The sequence below is a fragment of the Heptranchias perlo genome, unplaced genomic scaffold (assembly GCF_035084215.1).
Source record: "Heptranchias perlo isolate sHepPer1 unplaced genomic scaffold, sHepPer1.hap1 HAP1_SCAFFOLD_185, whole genome shotgun sequence".
NCBI classification, from domain to species: domain Eukaryota; kingdom Metazoa; phylum Chordata; class Chondrichthyes; order Hexanchiformes; family Hexanchidae; genus Heptranchias; species Heptranchias perlo.
In genome coordinates this window covers 297,652-317,746 of record NW_027139128.1, presented here as the reverse complement: position 1 = coordinate 317,746, position 20,095 = coordinate 297,652, and the positions used below count along the sequence as shown (strand labels likewise).

Here is a 20,095-nt window from a genome sequence, read left to right as displayed (position 1 = left end):
GCGTGGTGAGGTCATCCCGCGCGTCGGCGTGGTGAGGTCATCCCGCGCGTCGGCGTGGTGAGGTCATCCCGCGCGTCGGCGTGGTGAGGTCATCCCGCGCGTCGGCGTGGTGAGGTCATCCCGCGCGTCGGCGTGGTGAGGTCATCCCGCGCGTCGGCGTGGTGAGGTCATCCCGCGCGTCGGCGTGGTGAGGTCATCCCGCGCGTCGGCGTGGTGAGGTCATCCCGCGCGTCGGCGTGGTGAGGTCATCCCGCGCGTCGGCGTGGTGAGGTCATCCCGCGCGTCGGCGTGGTGAGGTCATCCCGCGCGTCGGCGTGGTGAGGTCATCCCGCGCGTCGGCGTGGTGAGGTCATCCCGCGCGTCGGCGTGGTGAGGTCATCCCGCGCGTCGGCGTGGTGAGGTCACTAATGTGATGTACTCACACGTCGGGACCTAATTGTCAGCGTGGTTTATCGGTGAGTTCAGTTACAGTATGCCGCCTTGCATTCTCCAAATGAATAGCTAAACTTAGTTGCATCAGTGGACCCAGATTTTGACTGGTCAGATTATGAATTCAAGGTTTGTTACTTGTTATAGATCCGCAGAAACTGGGTTTAGATTAAAAGAAATGTCAGCGTGCTCTCTTATCACGGGACTGTGTTCTGCCTTTCCAGCCCGTTCATATTAAAGTTCTGAAGCACTTTGGCATAAAACCCTTCATACTCGCAGCATAGACTGACACGGTTCCTGGCCACGTGACCTTTAATATCAGTCCTCAGAAAGAAACATACTTGCCTGTGGTACATTAAAATACCAAAACAACAAAACGCGTATACACTTTACTGAGCACTGTACAGTCAGCTTCTCTTCAAATAACACCGTAGTATTGTAACTTGTTATTGTAATAAGTGATTAATATAAAGACTTGCATTTATATACTGCCTTTCATGACCTCAGGACACCCCAAATCACATTGCAGCCAATGAAGTACTTTTGAAGTGTAGTCACTGTTGTAATGTATGGAATCTGGCAGCCAATTTGCGCACAGCAAGATCCAACAAACAAATGAGATAATGACTAGATAATCGGTTTTAATAATTTTGGTTGAGGGATAAGTATTGGCCAGGACACCGGGGAGAACACGTCTGCTCTTCTTCAAAATAGTGCCATGGGATCTTTTAGATTCATCTGAGAGGCAGGCGGGGCCTCGGTTTAATGGCACCCTCTGACAGTGTGGCCCTCCGGCGGTTCCGGCCCTCCCTCACTACCGCACTGGGAGTGTCAGCCTAGATTTTGTGCTCAAGTCTCTGAAGTGGGATTTGAACCCACGACCTTCTGACTCAGATGCGAGAGTGCTACCATTGAGCCACAGCTGACACCTTATTTGGCCTCCCTCAATATTGTTTGAGTTCTATCAGCTCTGGGTCATTGTACTGAGGTTTCATCCTCATGCTGCTTCCATTGAGGAATGGGAGCTTTTGGTTGATTGGCGCAGGATTATTTTATGGCCAAGGTGAAGGACCTTCTTTAATCCAGCTTTACGTCTGATGGGGAATCAAAACATTGGGGAAACCAACCACTAAACGAAGATTGTCGAACTGGGTTGTGGGTGTGGAATCACTGGGAGAGATGAGAGCTCTCTCCGCTTCTTTTGTAAACAATTTTACGACACCAAGTTATAGTCCAGCAATTTTATTTTAAATTCACAAGCTTTCGGAGGCTACCTCCTTCCTCAGGTGAATGATGATTTTCCACATCGTTCACCTGAGGAAGGAGGTAGCCTCCGAAAGCTTGTGAATTTAAAATAAAATTGCTGGACTATAACTTGGTGTCGTAAAATTGTTTACAATTGTCAACCCCAGTCCATCACCGCTTCATTTGTGGCTGTGTCCTGGGCCAGCATCATTCAGATTCCTCTGGAGTCTGTCTGCAAGGCAGTTGCCGAGAGCGACCGTCTGCAAGGCAGTTGCCGAGAGCGACCGTCTGCAAGGCAGTTGCCGAGAGCGACCGTCTGCAAGGCAGTTGCCGAGAGCGACCGTCTGCAAGGCAGTTGCCGAGAGCGACCGTCTGCAAGGCAGTTGCCGAGAGCGACCGTCTGCAAGGCAGTTGCCGAGAGCGACCGTCTGCAAGGCAGTTGCCGAGAGCGACCGTCTGCAAGGCAGTTGCCGAGAGCGACCGTCTGCAAGGCAGTTGCCGAGAGCGACCGTCTGCAAGGCAGTTGCCGAGAGCGACCGTCTGCAAGGCAGTTGCCGAGAGCGACCGTCTGCAAGGCAGTTGCCGAGAGCGACCGTCTGCAAGGCAGTTGCCGAGAGCGACCGTCTGCAAGGCAGTTGCCGAGAGCGACCGTCTGCAAGGCAGTTGCCGAGAGCGACCGTCTGCAAGGCAGTTGCCGAGAGCGACCGTCTGCAAGGCAGTTGCCGAGAGCGACCGTCTGCAAGGCAGTTGCCGAGAGCGACCGTCTGCAAGGCAGTTGCCGAGAGCGACCGTCTGCAAGGCAGTTGCCGAGAGCGACCGTCTGCAAGGCAGTTGCCGAGAGCGACCGTCTGCAAGGCAGTTGCCGAGAGCGACCGTCTGCAAGGCAGTTGCCGAGAGCGACCGTCAGTTGAGGAGGACTAAGTCGTTGTTCCAGTGTTTCTCTAACCTGGCCTGAAGGCTCATGTTCTCCACGCTCTGCTTGAATTATTTCATACAAGGGATACTTCTTGGGCGTGTGGAGGTTGAATGAATGCGAGCGAGTGAGCGATAGGTTAGTCCTGCCCGTTGTTTTATAGTCCATCCTTCACATACAGAGCTTCGCCCTGTTTTAGATTTTAAAATTATTTTATTCCTTTATAGTTATACATATTTAATGTTTTTATTTGCATTGATGAATAATGTTGTACTCCATAGTTAGACTGGTGCATTTGAGTGTGCTCGCTGGATTGCTTCCAGAGGTAGAGAAATCCAACAAGGCACTTCAGCAAGTCAGCAGAGGCTTCAGTGTTAGTTATCCACATTCTATCCTGCCTATTGTAGGAGGTCCTGGGAAAGTATGAGTTAGAGCAGGAGGTGAGGATTCAGTGGGGAGGAAGAGTGTGTGTGGAGGAGAATTTGGAGCTTAGGAGGAACAAGAAGAAAGGTTCAGAGGGCACTGAAGTGGTATTGATCAGATCGAAATGAGAAAGGTTTCAATGGAGAAAGGGGTGGCCCATCAAATGATGAGCTTTTCCTTGTGTCCAGAGTAGAGCAGTCGGTGCTCTCTGTTGACGCGGGATTGGGGGTGAGTGGGTGCTCTGTTTTCCGGAATGTTCACTGGTTCTTTTCTTCCGACAGCGAGAGACATTGTTGAGGCAGCTGGAGACCAATCAACTTGATATCGACGCCACGCTGGAGGAACTCTCTGTACAGCACGAAACCGAGGACCAGAACTATGAGCTGTAGGTGTTTCTTTAATATCACACAGTGGGCTTGGCATGGCAGTCAGACTTTCAAAGCTCAAATTACTTTCCATCAAAAGTAATTGGGTTTATTCCATTTATGGCCAGGAGAGTGTGTGTGTTCTGCAATATGCTATCGGACCCTGTAATTTTCTTTCCCCTGCGTTAATATAGGAATTTATTTTACTGTAGTTAATAGGGGAACATGATACCAAGTGCGAAGAAAGAACTTGTATTTGTAAAGTGCCCCTCACACCTTCAGGACATTCCAAAACGCTCCACAGCCAATTCCCTTTGAAGTGTAGTCACAATTGTTATCCAGACGAACACAGATATTTGTGCACAGCAAGGTCCCATAAACAGAAATGAGATAATTGACCAGCTAATTTGTTTTTAGAGATAGTGGGTAAGGGATAAATATTGGCCAGGACACTGGGAGAACTTCCCTGCCCTTCTTCGAAATAGTGCCATGGGAGCTTCCACCTGAGAAGGCAGTCGGGGCCTCGGTTTAACGCATCATCTGAAAGACGGCACCTCCGAAGGTGCAGCACCCTCTCAGTACTGCACTGGGAGCGTCCGCCTAAATTATGGGCTCAAGTTCAGGAGTGGGGCTCAAACCCATTGCCATCTGGCTTGGGGTGGGAGTCCTATAACTGAGCCAAGTTGACGCTGTGATGTCAGAAGTTGTTTTGTCCTGGCACTGAGAGACCTCGGGATTCAATTTAATTAATAAAAGCTGCGCTGCCTCCAGATCGGTTAGATCGAACATGACTGGATGGGGGGTGTTCACAAGATCACAACATTTTAAAAAATGATTTACAGCTAATTTCCATGTTATCTCATTCACCTCTGAGGAGGAGTTAGAGGCTGATCCCAGAGAATTAAATGGGATCAGTTAGAGGCTGATCCCGGAGTGTTAAATGGGAACAGTTGAAGTCTGATCCCAGAGAGTTAAATGGGAACAGTTGGAGTCTGATCCAGGAGTGTTAGATGGGATCAGTTGGAGTCTGATCCTGGAGTGTTAAATGGGAACAGTTGGAGTCTGATCCAGGAGTGTTAAATGGGATCAGTTGGAGTCTGATCCAGGAGTGTTAAATGGGAACAGTTGGAGTCTGATCCTGGAGAGTTAAATGGGATCAGTTGGAGTCTGATCCTGGAGTGTTAAATGGGATCAGTTGGAGTCTGATCCTGGAGTGTTAAATGGGATCAGTTGGAGTCTGATCCTGGAGTGTTAAATGGGATCAGTTGGAGTCTGATCCTGGAGTGTTAAATGGGATCAGTTGGAGTCTGATCCTGGAGTGTTAAATGGGATCAGTTGGAGTCTGATCCTGGAGTGTTAAATGGGATCAGTTGGAGTCTGATCCTGGAGTGTTAAATGGGAACCATTGGTCCACTTTTTCACTGCAGAAACAAAACTATTCAAAAATATTCCCAGAAATTAACGGATTTGAGAATGAGAGAGATAATCCTGTTAATTTACTAACTGTGGGATAGGAAGCATGTTTGGGGGTCGGAGTGGGTATTCCTGGCGTTGTTCTTTGTCTCAGAACTGTTCAGTTTGAAGCTGAGAGTTCACCTGTTCTATTTTTTAATCCCCAATATATTTATATTTTGAAAATGTCTTTTGTTGACACACATGCAGGATCTTAGAACTGGAAGCTGTGACTGTGGTTTTCTTTTCTTTCCAGTAACATACTGTTCTGCATTTCTAACCTGAGCTTCATTTTGCAGGCTGAGATTGGTTTTCATGGGTTACCCACTGCTCCTTCTCCCACTCACTCCTTCTGTCAACTTTCTCTTGGTATAAAACAGAAAAGGTTCTTCCGAGCAGCAGCACTTGCAGTAGTGATGAGCAGGAGATAGAGAGTATGTTGATGGATGTGATGCCTGTTGCAGTTGATGAGCTGGTTTCGAGTGTTAATGCACTTGAAATACGATGCAGTTTATGCAGTCATGCGAATCCTGAGGTTGCTCCGCTTTTGTCATCGTATTTGTTAGTGCCGAGGCTCTTGTGGTTCTTTCATTCAGTCCACCACCCCCTCGGTCATTGTGTGTTCTGCCAGTGTGATTGTTGCAATGCGGCGTACCTCTTCATTTCTCGTCTAGCGGAAGGAAAAGGTTTTCTCCGTATGTAACAAAATCGTAAACCAACATTACTTCGACAGCACTTCCCTCCCCCGCGACCTCCACCACCTGCAAGGACAAGGGCAGCAGGCGCATGGGAACAACACCACCTCAAAGTTCCCTCCGAGTCACACGCTATCCCGACTTGGAAATATATCGCCGTTCCTTCATCGTCGCTGGGTCAAAATCCTGGAACTCCCTTCCTAACAGCACTGTGGGAGAACCGTCACCACACGGACTGCAGCGGTTCAAGAAGGCGGCTCACCACCACCTTCTCGAGGGCAATTAGAGATGGGCAATAAATGCTGGCCTTGCCAGTGACATCCCGAGAACAATTAAAAATAAATTCTCTGAGGGCTGTTTGCACCACAGGCCATGAGTATCATCTCCCAGGTTGCACTGCAACTCATAGCACTGGCACCCCACCAACCAGCAGAAAGTCTGATCCCAGGGATGCTCATGCGCAGAGCGGGCCTGACTAATCACGTTACTCCAGCACGGTCTGGGTGTGTACCAGCAGCGGAGGGCCCTGCTCGCAATCCCTGTCAGCGCCTCTGTCGCTGGTACTGGACGTATCAGACCGGCAACAGGTACCAAGTCTTGTGAAACCCTGGCTGCCAATCCACCCAGATCAGACAGTTACTTTCAACGGGACTATGGGAGGCTGCGAGAGGCTGCTACTGAACATCACTATAAGATCAGCCTCTGTAAACGGGAGCAGGAGTTAGTTATACACATGCACATAGGAAGCCTTATCCTTAAATTGGACTTGTGGGACCTATCTCTGGCATTCCAGTGCTGCTCTTTTGTTGTCAGTGAGGCACTGTGAAGCAATTTGTCAGCAGCTGGTTACAATGGGTTTTCATGTCCCTTCACTCTTTCGGTGTTCTTATATTGCCAGAGACTGGCGCAAGCTCCTGGTAAATGTAAACCAGCGGAGGCCTGCTGCTGGGAAAGGACCTGTTCTTAATGGTGTTTTGGGCTCTTGGCCTAAGCCAGGTCTAGCAGTCTAACTTTCAGCTAACCGCCAGCTGTGACCCTTGCTTTGGGAGACAGCGCCACAAAAGCAGGATGCAGCAGCATCTTTCAGTACTCTGGTGGGTGTATTCACTGTGGCTCAGTGGGTAGCACTCTCCCCTCAGAGTCAGAAAGTCGCGGGTTGTAGTCCCACTCCAGAGACTTGAGCCCCATAATCCAGGCCAACACTCCAGTGTAGTACCGAGGGAGTGCCGCACTGTCAGAGGGTCAGTACCGAGGGAGTGCCGCACTGTCGGAGGGTCAGTACTGAGGGAGTGCCGCACTGTTGGAGGCACCATCTTTCCGATGAGACGTTAAACCGAGGCTCTCTCAGGTGGATGCAAAAGATCCCACGGCCGCTATTCGAAGGAGAACAGGGGAGTTCTCCCCAGTGTCCTGGGCCAACATTTATCCCTTAACCAACATCACTTAAAAAACAAGATTATCTGGCCATTATCTCATTGCTGTTTGTGGGATCTTGCTGCATGCAAATTTGCTGCTGCATGCAAATTTGCTGCTGCATTTCCATACATTACAACTGTGGCTACACTTCAAAAAAAAAAGTACTTAATTGGCTGTAAAGCACTTTGGAACGTGCTGAGGTCATCCCAAAGACGCTATATAAATGCAAGTCTTTCTTTTGTTGCTGTGAACCTGAATGACTAAGTCCTGTTTGTCAACTGCCTGGTACACTGGATTTCCGCAGTGCTGGTCCGAGACTTCATTAAAGGTGAATTCTTCAGCAACATGTCCCACTGACCTATTGCGCTTGGTTTGTTGTCTGTCCCGCGTGAAGATGATGGTGCCAGTTGGTGAGAGACCCTCCTGTTATCTGATCATTCGTCTCCCTGCTCCAACTCTACAGCACTGTCCTCCTGGCCAGCATTGGCAGCTCGTTGGAGGCTCTGTTTCCCAGTGTGTGGATGGGTTGGGCTGAGCTGAGTTGTGTTCAAGTTGTTGCTTTGACAGATCTCAGCTGATTCCTGCCAACCAGTGCAGACCCTGATGTTGGATTATGTTAGTGAAAAAGATTTGTTTACAGGGCACGAGGCACCATTTCCGTATAGATCAGTGTTGTCTGATAGACATCACTGACCAGCCACAGGTGTAGTGATGGCGACACTATTAGCCACATGTACTCATTGTCGTAGAAAAGGCCTTAGATACATGCACACAATGCAGGTACATGTAATTCACTGTATATTTACTTAACAAACATCTACCACCAATCAGTAACCAAGGAAGTAAACACTCAATGATCAAAGTACACTCACACTCTGCTTTTCATTTTACTATTTTACCAACAAACACACAAAGGTTAAAGTTCACCTGCATGCACCATGTGAATATGAGTATTGAGCTATTGGGAGATTATGCCTTCCAACATTGACATTTTGACAGTGGATATGAGGGTGATCATCAGTGAGAGCCACAAATAATCAGAGATCAGTTATCTCCCGTCAGAGAAGGCAGTGTCCCTGACATTGAATCCATGATGCCTGGGCTCTAATTTATTTATTTGAAGCCTCTAATGTTTGATGAGAGGCTGTGCTGGAGATCAGTTTCCCGATTGCCACTCACCTTTCAGCGCTGCAGTTGGTTCCAATGCTGCCACTCTGCGGGGACATGAAGCTGATCGCCCTGAGCTGACCGAGGCTCGGCAGCCAGGGACACCCTACCCCTCAACAGCTTGATAATGTCCTGTACATTATATAAGGAGCCCTTTAACGAAACCGGCCTGCATTTTAATTAGGAATTTGGAGCTTCTGGAAAGGCAATTCCCTGTCAGGTGTTCAATTGTCACTCCTACTCACTGCTTCAGTTATGTGATTGACCAGGTGGGTGGAATCATCACAAGTACGTTCGAGACCAGTCGATAGTTTCAGCGGAATGTTCAGATCAGTGAATGTAACAACCTGCAGAGCCACGTGGAATTTCTCTACATGATCTTGCCTTTTGCTGTTCTGTATCAGAGGTAGAATTTTAATCTAATTTTCCTTGTTATTTTGGTGGGAGTCAATGTGAATGGGAAAGCCCCTTTGTGAAGGTTGGAGTTAGGAAATGTAATACATGCTTGCTTCCTGACCCAGTGCGTAATGGAAGCTCAACTGGACTTAATAATGAGTGACTCTGATGGCGTACAGAGGGCAGAGGTTGCAGACAGGCTTAAAACAGACATCTCTGAAGCTATTTCCCCCAGGTTGCTAAGAGGGGCAAGGAATGGGATCTGTGAAGTGCTGGTAATCACCATGGAAAAGTCATTGAATGCTGGCGAGATCCCACTGCATTGGAAACAACAAATTGCATTTATACCGCTCATTTAATGTAGAGAAACATCCCAAGGTACTTTACAGAGGGGGTAAAATGTAAAAGGGAATGGATGCTGAGCCATGGTGGAAGAGGTGACCAAAAGCTTGGTTGAAAAGATGGGTTTGAAGAAAGGTTTTGACAGTGGAGAGCGAAGTAAGGAGATGGTGGTGCTCAGGGAGGGAGTTTGAGGATAGGACCGAGGCAGCTGAAGGCTTTGCCAGCAGTGGTGAGGTGAAGAGAGAGGGAGATGCATGGGAGGCCAGAGTCAGAGGAGCAGATGCAAGGCCGAGAAACAGTGCAGAGATAGGGTGGGGTGAGGCCCATTAAGTTGAAGAAGGGGACTTAAAATTCCTTGTCCCCAAAAATGCCCATCCTCAGCCATCCATCACCCCCTGTCCTCGTTGAGATTTGGACACATTGGAGTTTATGGAGAAGTGAAAGCATGCATATAAGGGTGTCGATGAGTGTGAGGGAGGGGTGGGGTTAGAAGTAATCAGTCTTGACAATGGATGGTTGGGAATTGGAGATTGGAGCTCCGCTCTGGGTCTCACAGGATGATACGGTTTTGCATAGCCTGAGCTATGAAAGGGAAGGAGGTTTGTGATGGGGCTCCAAACAATGGCTTCGGTCTTCATGATATTCATTTGCAGGAAATTCTGACTAATCTGCTTAATGTCAGATGAACAATATGACAGACAGATGGTTAACGGCAGTAATGGAGATCGAGAGCATAGTATCAACAGCAAACAAAGTGAATCTTGTGTCAGTGGTGATGTCACCAACGGGCAGCATGTTGATGAGGAAGAGAAGGGAGCTGGGGGTAGGTCCCTGGGGAGCTGGGGGTAGGTCCCTGGGGAGCTGGGGGTAGGTCCCTGGGGAGCTGGGGGTAGGTCCCTGGGGAGCTGGGGGTAGGTCCCTGGGGAGCTGGGGGTAGGTCCCTGGGGAGCTGGGGGTAGGTCCCTGGGGAGCTGGGGGTAGGTCCCTGGGGAGCTGGGGGTAGGTCCCTGGGGAGCGGTGGAGGTCACTAGAGGTGCGTAGAGAAGCCATTGCTGAAGATGTTCTGTCTGGACTTGGAATGGGACCGTGCAAAGAAAGTTGAATGGAGTTGGACAGAGGAGTGAGGATGTAGGAGAGTGGCAAGTTAGCCATATCAAAAACTGGAGAGGTGGAGGAGGACAAGCAGGGATAACGCATCATAATCACATTCGCGGAGGATGGCGTTTGCGCTTTTGGCCTGAGCATCTCAATGCTGTGGAAGTCAGACTGAAGGGATTTAAACAGGGTTTAGGGGGCAATGAGCATGGAGTGAGAGGTGGTGATCTGTTCCACAGACCTTGGAGAGGTGGGGATGGGAGTTGGAAAAGACAGATGGTGAGAGGTGGTAACGGTAGTTTTGAAAGGGTCAGGAATGTTGCCCAAGCAAAGGGAGTTATGAACATTAATACGTCGCCCATATTCAGGTGGCTGACTATTCAATTCATGAAAACCACTGCTTACATCAGCACCATGAAAAATAATGGAATCAATTATCAGGAGCAAATTCAAGGATTGTCCGAATGTGAACCGTGTAACTAGCAGCCAACGTGGCCTCGGGCAAAGGCCCTCTCTGACCAACTGTGATGACTGTTTTTGAGGAGTTAATGCCTAGGATGTGGTTCATCTGGACTTGCAAAAAGCCTTTGTCAAAGTGCCTCACAGAAAGCTGCTGTTCAGAGTCAAAGCAGGAGGAGGCCAAGATAAAACCAAGAAATGGATAAACTGATGGAGAACAAGGGACAGCAGGTACTTGTTAGAGGGGGTGACGCCTAACAATGCTCTCCTGATCGACCTCCCAAACTCCATCCTCTAATCTTCAGCTCAATCAAAACTCTTCTGCCCGTATCCTGTCCCGCACCAAGTCCCATTCACCCATCGCCCCTCTCTTTGCTCGCTGACCTACATTGGCTCCTGGTCCCCCAACATCTCAATTCTTATCCTAGTATTTAATTCCCCTCACGGCCTTATAAGAACATAAGAAATAGGAGCAGGCGTAGGCCATACGGCCCCTCGAGCCTGCTCCACTATTTAATCAGATCATGGCTGATCTTCGACCTCAACTCCACCTTCCCGCCCGATCCCCATATCCCTCAACTCCCCTAGAGTCCAAAAATCCATCCACCTGAGCCTTGAATATATTCCATGACTCAGCATCCACAGCCCTCTGGGTAGAGAATTCCAAAGATTCACAACCCTCTGCGTGAAGAAATTTCTCCTCATCTCAGTCCTAAATGGCCAACCCCTTATCCTGAGACTATGACCCCTCGTTCTAGACTCTCTAGTCAGGGGAAACCATCTCTGTCAAGCCCCCTCATAATCTTACATGTTTCAATGAGACTCTCTAAACTCTAGAGAGTATAGGCCCATTCTACTCAACCTCTCCTCGTAGGACAACCCTCCCATCCCAGCCTTGCCCCTTCCTACCTCAATCGCTGAATATGTTGCGGATTTAACTGGTTATCTGAGCAATGCTCTCTGCTACGTAGGGAGCCAGGGCTCGTCTCTGTGAGCAAACGGAAACTTGAAGCCAAAAACATGTAAGAGAAAAAATAAGAGTAAGGAAATTCCAGTATTGAAGAACCCCAAAAACATTAGTATTAAGGAAAAAGCTCGATACTTTTCTTTGTATAGAGCCTTGGAGTCATTAACAAGCACCTTTAAGACCTAATTTGAAGGACAGCGCCTCCGACAGTGCAGCACTCCCTCAGTACTGCACTGAAGTGTCAGCCTGGATAATGTGCTCAAGTCCTAGAGTGGGACTTGAATCCACCACCTTCTGACTCAGAGGTGAGCATGTCACCAGCTGAGGCAGGCTTAAGGAGGGAGAAATAAAACAAGAATGGGGTTAATCCAGGTGCAAATATTCCTGTTCTGCAATTTGATGCAAGTTATGGAGTAGGAGAATGTATCCAAACATAACTGGGACTGAACTTCTCAAAAGTAACATCCATTTGCATCCCTTGGGTATTTTGTTCCTTTCAGTAGCGTTACTGTTGCCCCTAGTGCTGCCTCTAGTGAAGCTTGAGCAAGGTTTGATGAAGACTGTCGTGGGCCTCATGCGTTGTGGGTATAAAGTGATGTTAACTGAGATGTGCAGACACTGGGTCACTGTGGTGCCTCTCCCCTTCCATTATCTTGTTTATAACCATATCTTTAGCCATTAATGGGTAAGCTTGACCGGATATCTGCAGTTTGGCAGCTGGAGAACATAGGGAGTCCTGTAGGGAAAATGCTTTCCATTACGAACCTGCATTAGAGAATTCTGAAGAACTTTTTCGATGCAATATAAAAATGATAAAAGATGCATGTTTTTAAATCCACTGTAAACAAAAAATTTGTACATGGATGAATAGGTGCCCTGATCTCCAATCTCACTGGCTCCATGGAAACCTTCCCCCCTCCCCTGTCGATACTACAGTGTTTGGTGTTCCTCTGCTCCATCATGCACTTTCTCCCTCGCCTGTATCCTCACTGCTGAAGTCGGTTCATGAACTGCCTCCAATTCTGACCCGTTCTCACCTCATCTATTTTCAGCTTTGACTCTTGCGCATCCCCTATTGCCTCTGCTCCACATTGGCGGCCGTGCCTTCAGCTGCATAGACCCTAAGCTCTGGAATTCCCTCTCTAAACCTCTCCGCCTCTCTACCTCTCTCTCTTCCTTTAAGACGCTCCTTAAAACCTACCTGTTTGACCAATCTTTTGGTCACACGTCCTAATTTCTCCATATGTGGCTTAGTGTCAAATTTTGTCTGATCATCGCTCCCATGAAGTGCCTTGGGATATTTTACTTTAAAGGCGCTATATAAATGCAAGTTGTTGTTGATAAAGACCTTTTTTTCTCTCAGGTCTTTGGTGCAGATTCCTCCCAGGGCGATTTGGAATTGTGGGAACAGCTGGTCAAATGGCCTCCAGATAGAGTCGGGAGTCCTTGAGAGGGTGCATTGAAGTATTCTCTGATTGATCAGTGTTGGGCATGTGACCATTGTAATATGGGGTCAGGTATTCCTTTTGGAATTTAATTGCAGACTTTAACAGGGTGTGAAAGTATACTGCTGCCTTGTATAGGCAGCAGTATACTTTCACTGCTTGAGAAGAGGCCTCAAAACTACACAATTTTTCTCCATAACCCAAAGGTTTATGGAATGGAGAATTGCAAATGTTACACCCTTGTTCAAAAAAAGTATAAGGATAAACCCAGCAACTATAGGCCAGTCAGTTTAACCTCGGTGGTGGGGAAACTTATGGAAACGATAATCCAGGACAGAATTAACAGTCACTTGGATGAGTGTGGATTGATTTGGGAAAGCCAGCACAGATTTGTTAAAGGCAAATCGTGTTTAGCCAACTTGATAGTTTTTTTGATGAGGTAACAGAGAGGGTTGATGAGGGCAATGCAGTTGATGTGCTGTATAAGCGTTTGATAAAGTGCCACATGGTAGGCTTACTATTAAGATTGCGGCCCGTGGAATAAAGGGGGCAGTAGCAACATGGATACAGAATTGGCTAAATGACAGAAACAGAGTAGTGGTGAACAGTTTTTTGGACTGGAGGGAGGTACTGGGACCACTGCTTTTCTTTATATATTATGATGTGGAGATGCCGGTGATGGACTGGGGTTGACAATTGTAGACAATTTTACAACACCAAGTTATAGTCCAGCAATTTTATTTTAAATTCACAAGCTTTCGGAGATTTTCTCCTTCCTCAGGCAAATGTTTCAAGATCTCCTTGAAGCCTACGCATTTATACATATTGAACAATAATACATGGTGTTTACAGACTGCCCCTGCAACTGCCCGTTGCCAAGGCAATCACCGTGTTCAGACAGAGAGGTGTTACCTGCAGAACCTCCGAATACACATTCAACAAAAAAACAAACAGGGAAAAAAAACAGAGAAAAAAAAAACACAGAGAGAGGCAGAAACATCCGGAAGGCAGAGAGAGCCAGCAAATGACCCATTATATTAAAAACAGATAACATTTGTTCGCTGGTGGGGTAACGTGTAGCGTGACATGAACCCAAGATCCCGGTTGAGGCCGTCCTCATGGGTGCGGAACTTGGCTATCAATTTCTGCTCGACGATTTTGCGTTGTCGTGTGTCTCGAAGGCCGCCTTGGAGTACGCTTACCCGAAGGTCGGTGGATGAATGTCCATGACTGCTGAAGTGTTCCCCGACTGGGAGGGAACCCTCCTGTTTGGCGATTGTTGCGCGGTGTCCGTTCATCCGTTGTCGCAGCGTCTGCATGGTCTCGCCAATGTACCATGCTCTGGGGCATCCTTTCCTGCAACGTATGAGGTAGACAACGTTGGCTGAGTCACAGGAGTATGAACCATGCACCTGGTGGGTGGTGTCATCTCGTGTGATGGTGGTATCTGTGTCGATCATCTGGCATGTCTTGCAGAGGTTACCGTGGCAGGGTTGTGTGGCGTCGTGGACGCTGTTCTCTTGAAAGCTAGGTAGTTTGCTGCGAACGATGGTCTGTTTGAGGTTGGGTGGCTGTTTAAAGGCGAGTAGTGGAGGTGTGGGGATGGCCATAGCGAGGTGTTTGTCCTCATTGATGACATGTTGAAGGCTGCGGAGAACATGGCGTAGTTTCTCCGCTCCGGGGAAGTACTGGACGACAAAGGGTACTCTGTTGGTTGCGTCCCGTGTTAGTCTCCTGAGGAGGTCTATGCGATTTTTTGCTGTGGCCCGTCGGAACTGTCGATCGATGAGTCGAGCGTCATATCCCGTTCTTACTAGGGCGTCTTTCAGCGTCTGTAGGTGTCCATCGCGTTCCTCCTCGTCTGAGCAGACCCTGTGTATTCGCAGGGCCTGTCCATAGGGGATGGCCTCTTTGACGTGGTTAGGGTGGAAGCTGGAAAAGTGGAGCATCGTGAGGTTGTCCGTGGGCTTGCGGTAGAGTGAGGTGCTGAGGTGCCCGTCTTTGATGGAGATTCGTGTGTCCAAGAAAGAAACTGATTCTGAGGAGTAGTCCATGGTGAGCTTGATGGTGGGATGGAACTTGTTGATGTTATCGTGTAGTCTCTTTAGTGATTCCTTGCCGTGGGTCCATAGAAAGAAAATGTCGTCGATGTATCTGGTGTATAGTGTTGGTTGGAGGTCTTGTGCAGTGAAGAAGTCCTGCTCGAACTTGTGCATGAAAATGTTGGCGTATTGGGGTGCGAATTTGGTCCCCATGGCTGTTCCGTGTGTTTGGGTAAAGAACTGGTTATCGAAGGTGAAGACATTGTGATCCAGGATGAAGCGGATGAGTTGTAGGATGGCTTCCGGAGATTGGCTGTTGTTGGTGTTGAGTATTGATGCTGTCGCAGCGATGCCGTCATCGTGGGGGATACTGGTGTATAGTGCCGAGACGTCCATCGTGGTGAGAAGTGTTCCTGGTTCAACTGGTCCGTGGGTACTGAGTTTTTGTAGGAAGTCTGTAGTGTCACGACAGAAGCTGGGGGTTCCCTGTACGATGGGTTTCAGGATGCCCTCGATGTATCCAGAGAGGTTCTCACACAGGGTTCCGTTGCCTGATACGATGGGACGTCCGGGTGTGTTGGCTTTGTGTATCTTTGGGAGGCAGTAGAAGTCTCCCACGCGGGGATTACGTGGGATGAGAATGCGTAGGATGCTTTGAAGGTCTGGATCGAAGGTCTTGATCAGTTTGTTGAGCTGGTGGGTGTGTTCTTTGGTCGGATCTGCGGGTAACCGTCTGTAGTGTTCCTGGTTGTCCAGTTGTCGGTATGCTTCTTTGCAATAGTCTGTTCTGTTCTGTATGACTATGGCTCCTCCTTTGTCCGCTGGTTTGATGACGATGTTGCGGTTGGTCTTGAGAGCGTTGATGGCGTTGCGTTGTGCTCGGGTGACATTCTGGACTGTCTTCTGAGTGCGGCTGATGAATCTGGCATTGACGCATTTCCTGACAGCTTGAGCATACATGTCCAGCTGAGGGCAGCGACCCTCCGGAGGAGTCCAGTTTGACTCTTTCCTCTTCGGTTGCTGTACCGCGGATCCCTCTGTCTGCTGTTCCGGATCGTCGATTGTCTCATTGGGTTCGCTGCTGAAATCTTGGGGTTTGTGGTAGAATTCCCGGAGCCTCATTCTCCTGATGAATTCCTCTGTGTCCGCCGCGAGACTAGTGGGGTCCATTTTGGTAGTGGGGCAGAAATTGAGCCCTCGGCTGAGAACTTCGATTTCGTCTGGTTGAAGGGTGTGGTCGGATAAATTGACAATAGACTTCCCTGTGGTTGCAACCGTGGTACCAGGGGAAGCTTGGTCGTTGCTGGTGGTGATGCCGAGTTTCTCAAGCTTCCTGCTCTTGGTTTTCATGTAGGCAGCGTAGTTCCGTTGCCTCGTCTGTTTGGCGGTATAACGTAGCTGGTCTGCTGTGTCCTGAGTACAGGTTGAGAGTATGGACTCTATCTTGGTTTCGAGGTTGTGGCGTCTGCTGTAGAGTTGGTGTATGAGATGGTTGCGGAGTGTGCGAGAGGTACGGCGGCAGAGTCTCTCAGCGTAATCCGAGTTGTATGTGGACTTGAGTGGGTTCGTGATCTGGAGTCCTTTCGGGATCTTGTCTGCTTTCTTGCAGCTCTGTAAAAACTTGATGTCTGTGTCTAAATGCGCGATCTTCTTGGATATCCTTTCCACTGTGAGCCGGCAGTTTGTGGTGTCGATGGTAGTCATGATGTGGAGATGCCGGTGATGGACTGGGGTTGACAATTGTAGACAATTTTGCAACACCAAGTTATAGTCCAGCAATTTTATTTTAAATTCACAAGCTTTCGGAGATTTTCTCCTTCCTCAGGCAAATGTTTCAAGATCTCCTTGAAGCCTACGCATTTATACATATTGAACAATAATACATGGTGTTTACAGACTGCCCCTGCAACTGCCCGTTGCCAAGGCAATCACCGTGTTCAGACAGAGAGGTGTTACCTGCAGAACCTCCGAATACACATTCAACAAAAAAACAAACAGGGAAAAAAAACAGAGAAAAAAAAAACACAGAGAGAGGCAGAAACATCCGGAAGGCAGAGAGAGCCAGCAAATGACCCATTATATTAAAAACAGATAACATTTGTTCGCTGGTGGGGTAACGTGTAGCGTGACATGAACCCAAGATCCCGGTTGAGGCCGTCCTCATGGGTGCGGAACTTGGCTATCAATTTCTGCTCGACGATTTTGCGTTGTCGTGTGTCTCGAAGGCCGCCTTGGAGTACGCTTACCCGAAGGTCGGTGGATGAATGTCCATGACTGCTGAAGTGTTCCCCGACTGGGAGGGAACCCTCCTGTTTGGCGATTGTTGCGCGGTGTCCGTTCATCCGTTGTCGCAGCGTCTGCATGGTCTCGCCAATGTACCATGCTCTGGGGCATCCTTTCCTGCATCGTATGAGGTAGACAACGTTGGCTGAGTCACAGGAGTATGAACCATGCACCTGGTGGGTGGTGTCATCTCGTGTGATGGTGGTATCTGTGTCGATGATCTGGCATGTCTTGCAGAGGTTACCGTGGCAGGGTTGTGTGGCGTCGTGGACGCTGTTCTCTTGAAAGCTAGGTAGTTTGCTGCGAACGATGGTCTGTTTGAGGTTGGGTGGCTGTTTAAAGGCGAGTAGTGGAGGTGTGGGGATGGCCATAGCGAGGTGTTTGTCCTCATTGATGACATGTTGAAGGCTGCGGAGAACATGGCGTAGTTTCTCCGCTCCGGGGAAGTACTGGACGACAAAGGGTACTCTGTTGGTTGCGTCCCGTGTTAGTCTCCTGAGGAGGTCTATGCGATTTTTTGCTGTGGCCCGTCGGAACTGTCGATCGATGAGTCGAGCGTCATATCCCGTTCTTACTAGGGCGTCTTTCAGCGTCTGTAGGTGTCCATCGCGTTCCTCCTCGTCTGAGCAGACCCTGTGTATTCGCAGGGCCTGTCCATAGGGGATGGCCTCTTTGACGTGGTTAGGGTGGAAGCTGGAAAAGTGGAGCATCGTGAGGTTGTCCGTGGGCTTGCGGTAGAGTGAGGTGCTGAGGTGCCCGTCTTTGATGGAGATTCGTGTGTCCAAGAAAGAAACTGATTCTGAGGAGTAGTCCATGGTGAGCTTGATGGTGGGATGGAACTTGTTGATGTTATCGTGTAGTCTCTTTAGTGATTCCTTGCCGTGGGTCCATAGAAAGAAAATGTCGTCGATGTATCTGGTGTATAGTGTTGGTTGGAGGTCTTGTGCAGTGAAGAAGTCCTGCTCGAACTTGTGCATGAAAATGTTGGCGTATTGGGGTGCGAATTTGGTCCCCATGGCTGTTCCGTGTGTTTGGGTAAAGAACTTTATATATTAGTGACTTGGACTTGGGTGTACAGGGCACAATTTCAAAATTTGCAGATGACACAAAACTTGGAAGGGTAGTAAACAGTGAGGAGGATAGTGATAGACTTCAAGAGGATACAGACAGGCTGGTGGCATGGGCGGACACGTGGCAGATGAAGTTTAACGCAGAAAAACGCGAGGTGATGCATTTCGGTAGGAAAAATGAGGAGAGGCAATATAAACTAGAGGGCACAATTCTAAAAGGGATACAGGAACAGAGGGATTTGGGGGTGTATATGCATAAATCGTTGAAGGTGGCAGGGCAGGTTGAGAAAGCAGTTAAAAAAGCACATGGGATCCTGGGCTTCATAAATAGAGGCATAGAGTACAAAAGTATGGAAGTCATGATGAACCTTTATAAAACACTGGTTCGGCCACAACTGGAGTATTGTGTCCAGTTCTGGGCACCGCACTTTAGGAAAGATGTGAAGGCCTTAGAGAGAGTGCAGAGGAGATTTACTGGAATGATTCCAGGGATGAGGGACTTAAATTATGGAGATAGACTGGAGAATCTGGGATTGTTCTCCTTCGAACAGAGACAGTTGCGAGGAGATTTGATAGAGGTATTCAAAATCATGAAGAGTTTAGACAGAGTAGTTAGAGAGAAACTGTTCCCATTGGCGGAAGTGTCAAGAATCAGAGGACATAGATTTCAGGTGATTGGCAAAAGAACCAAAGGTGACATGAGGAAAAACTTCTTTACACAGCGAGTGGTTGGGATCTGGAATGCACTGCCTGAGGGGGTGGTGGAGGCAGATTCAATCATGGCCTTCAAAAGGGAACTGGATAAGTACTTGCAATGAAAAAATGTGCAGGGCTATGGGGATAGGGCGGGGGAGTGGGACTAGCTGGATTGCTCTTGCATAGAGCCGGCACGGACTCGATGGGCTGAATGGCCTCCTTCCGTGCTGTAACCTTCTATGATTCAGCCGTGGCCCAGTGGGTAGCACTCTCACCTCTGAGTCAGAAGGTTCAACTCCCACTCCGGAGACTTGAGCACGTAATCCAGGCTGACACTCCAGTGCAGTACTGAGGGAGCGCTGCACTGTCGGAGGGTCAGTACTGAGGGAGTGCTGCACTGTCGGAGGGTCAGTACTGAGGGAGCGCTGCACTGTCGGAGGGTCAGTACTGAGGGAGCGCTGCACTGTCGGAGGGTCAGTACTGAGGGAGCGCTGCACTGTCGGAGGGTCAGTACTGAGGGAGCGCTGCACTGTCGGAGGGTCAGTACTGAGGGAGTGCTGCACTGTCGGAGGGTCAGTACTGAGGGAGCGCTGCACTGTCGGAGGGTCAGTACTGAGGGAGCGCTGCACTGTCGGAGGGTCAGTACTGAGGGAGCGCTGCACTGTCGGAGGGTCAGTACTGAGGGAGTGCTGCACTGTCGGAGAGGCAGTACTGGGCGCACTGGGTGCTGAGTTGTCAAATGGAATGAGATAATGACCAGTTACTCTCTTTCAGTGATGTTGTTTGAGGGATAAATATTGGCCAGGACACCGGGGAGAACTCCCCCTGCTCTTCTTCAAATAGTGCCGTGGGATCTTTTACATCCACCTGTGAGGGTAGATGGGGCCTCGGTTTAATGTCTCATCCCAGTGACGGAACCTCCGACAGTGCGGCACTCCCTCAGTACCGACCCTCCGACAGTGCAGCACTCCCTCAGTACTGACCCTCCGACAGTGCGGCGCTCCCTCAGTACCGACTCTCCGACAGTGCGGCGCTCCCTCAGTACCGACCCTCCGACAGTGCGGCGCTCCCTCAGTACCGACTCTCCGACAGTGCGGCGCTCCCTCAGTACCGACCCTCCGACAGTGCGGCGCTCCCTCAGTACCGACCTTCCGACAGTGCAGCACTCCCTCAGTACCGACCCTCCGACAGTGCA

General features: G+C 49.1%; 1 protein-coding gene across 1 annotated transcript in view; it reads left to right on the top strand.

Annotated features, from left to right (window-relative positions):
• LOC137309862 (rab-like protein 6) overlaps positions 1-20,095 on the top strand; it is a 146,854-nt gene that overhangs the window by 94,701 nt on the left and 32,058 nt on the right. Inside the window, exon 10 of the mRNA XM_067977877.1 lies at positions 3,292-3,395. Coding sequence (XP_067833978.1) covers positions 3,292-3,395 — 104 coding nt within the window. The remainder of the gene's footprint in view (positions 1-3,291; positions 3,396-20,095) is intronic.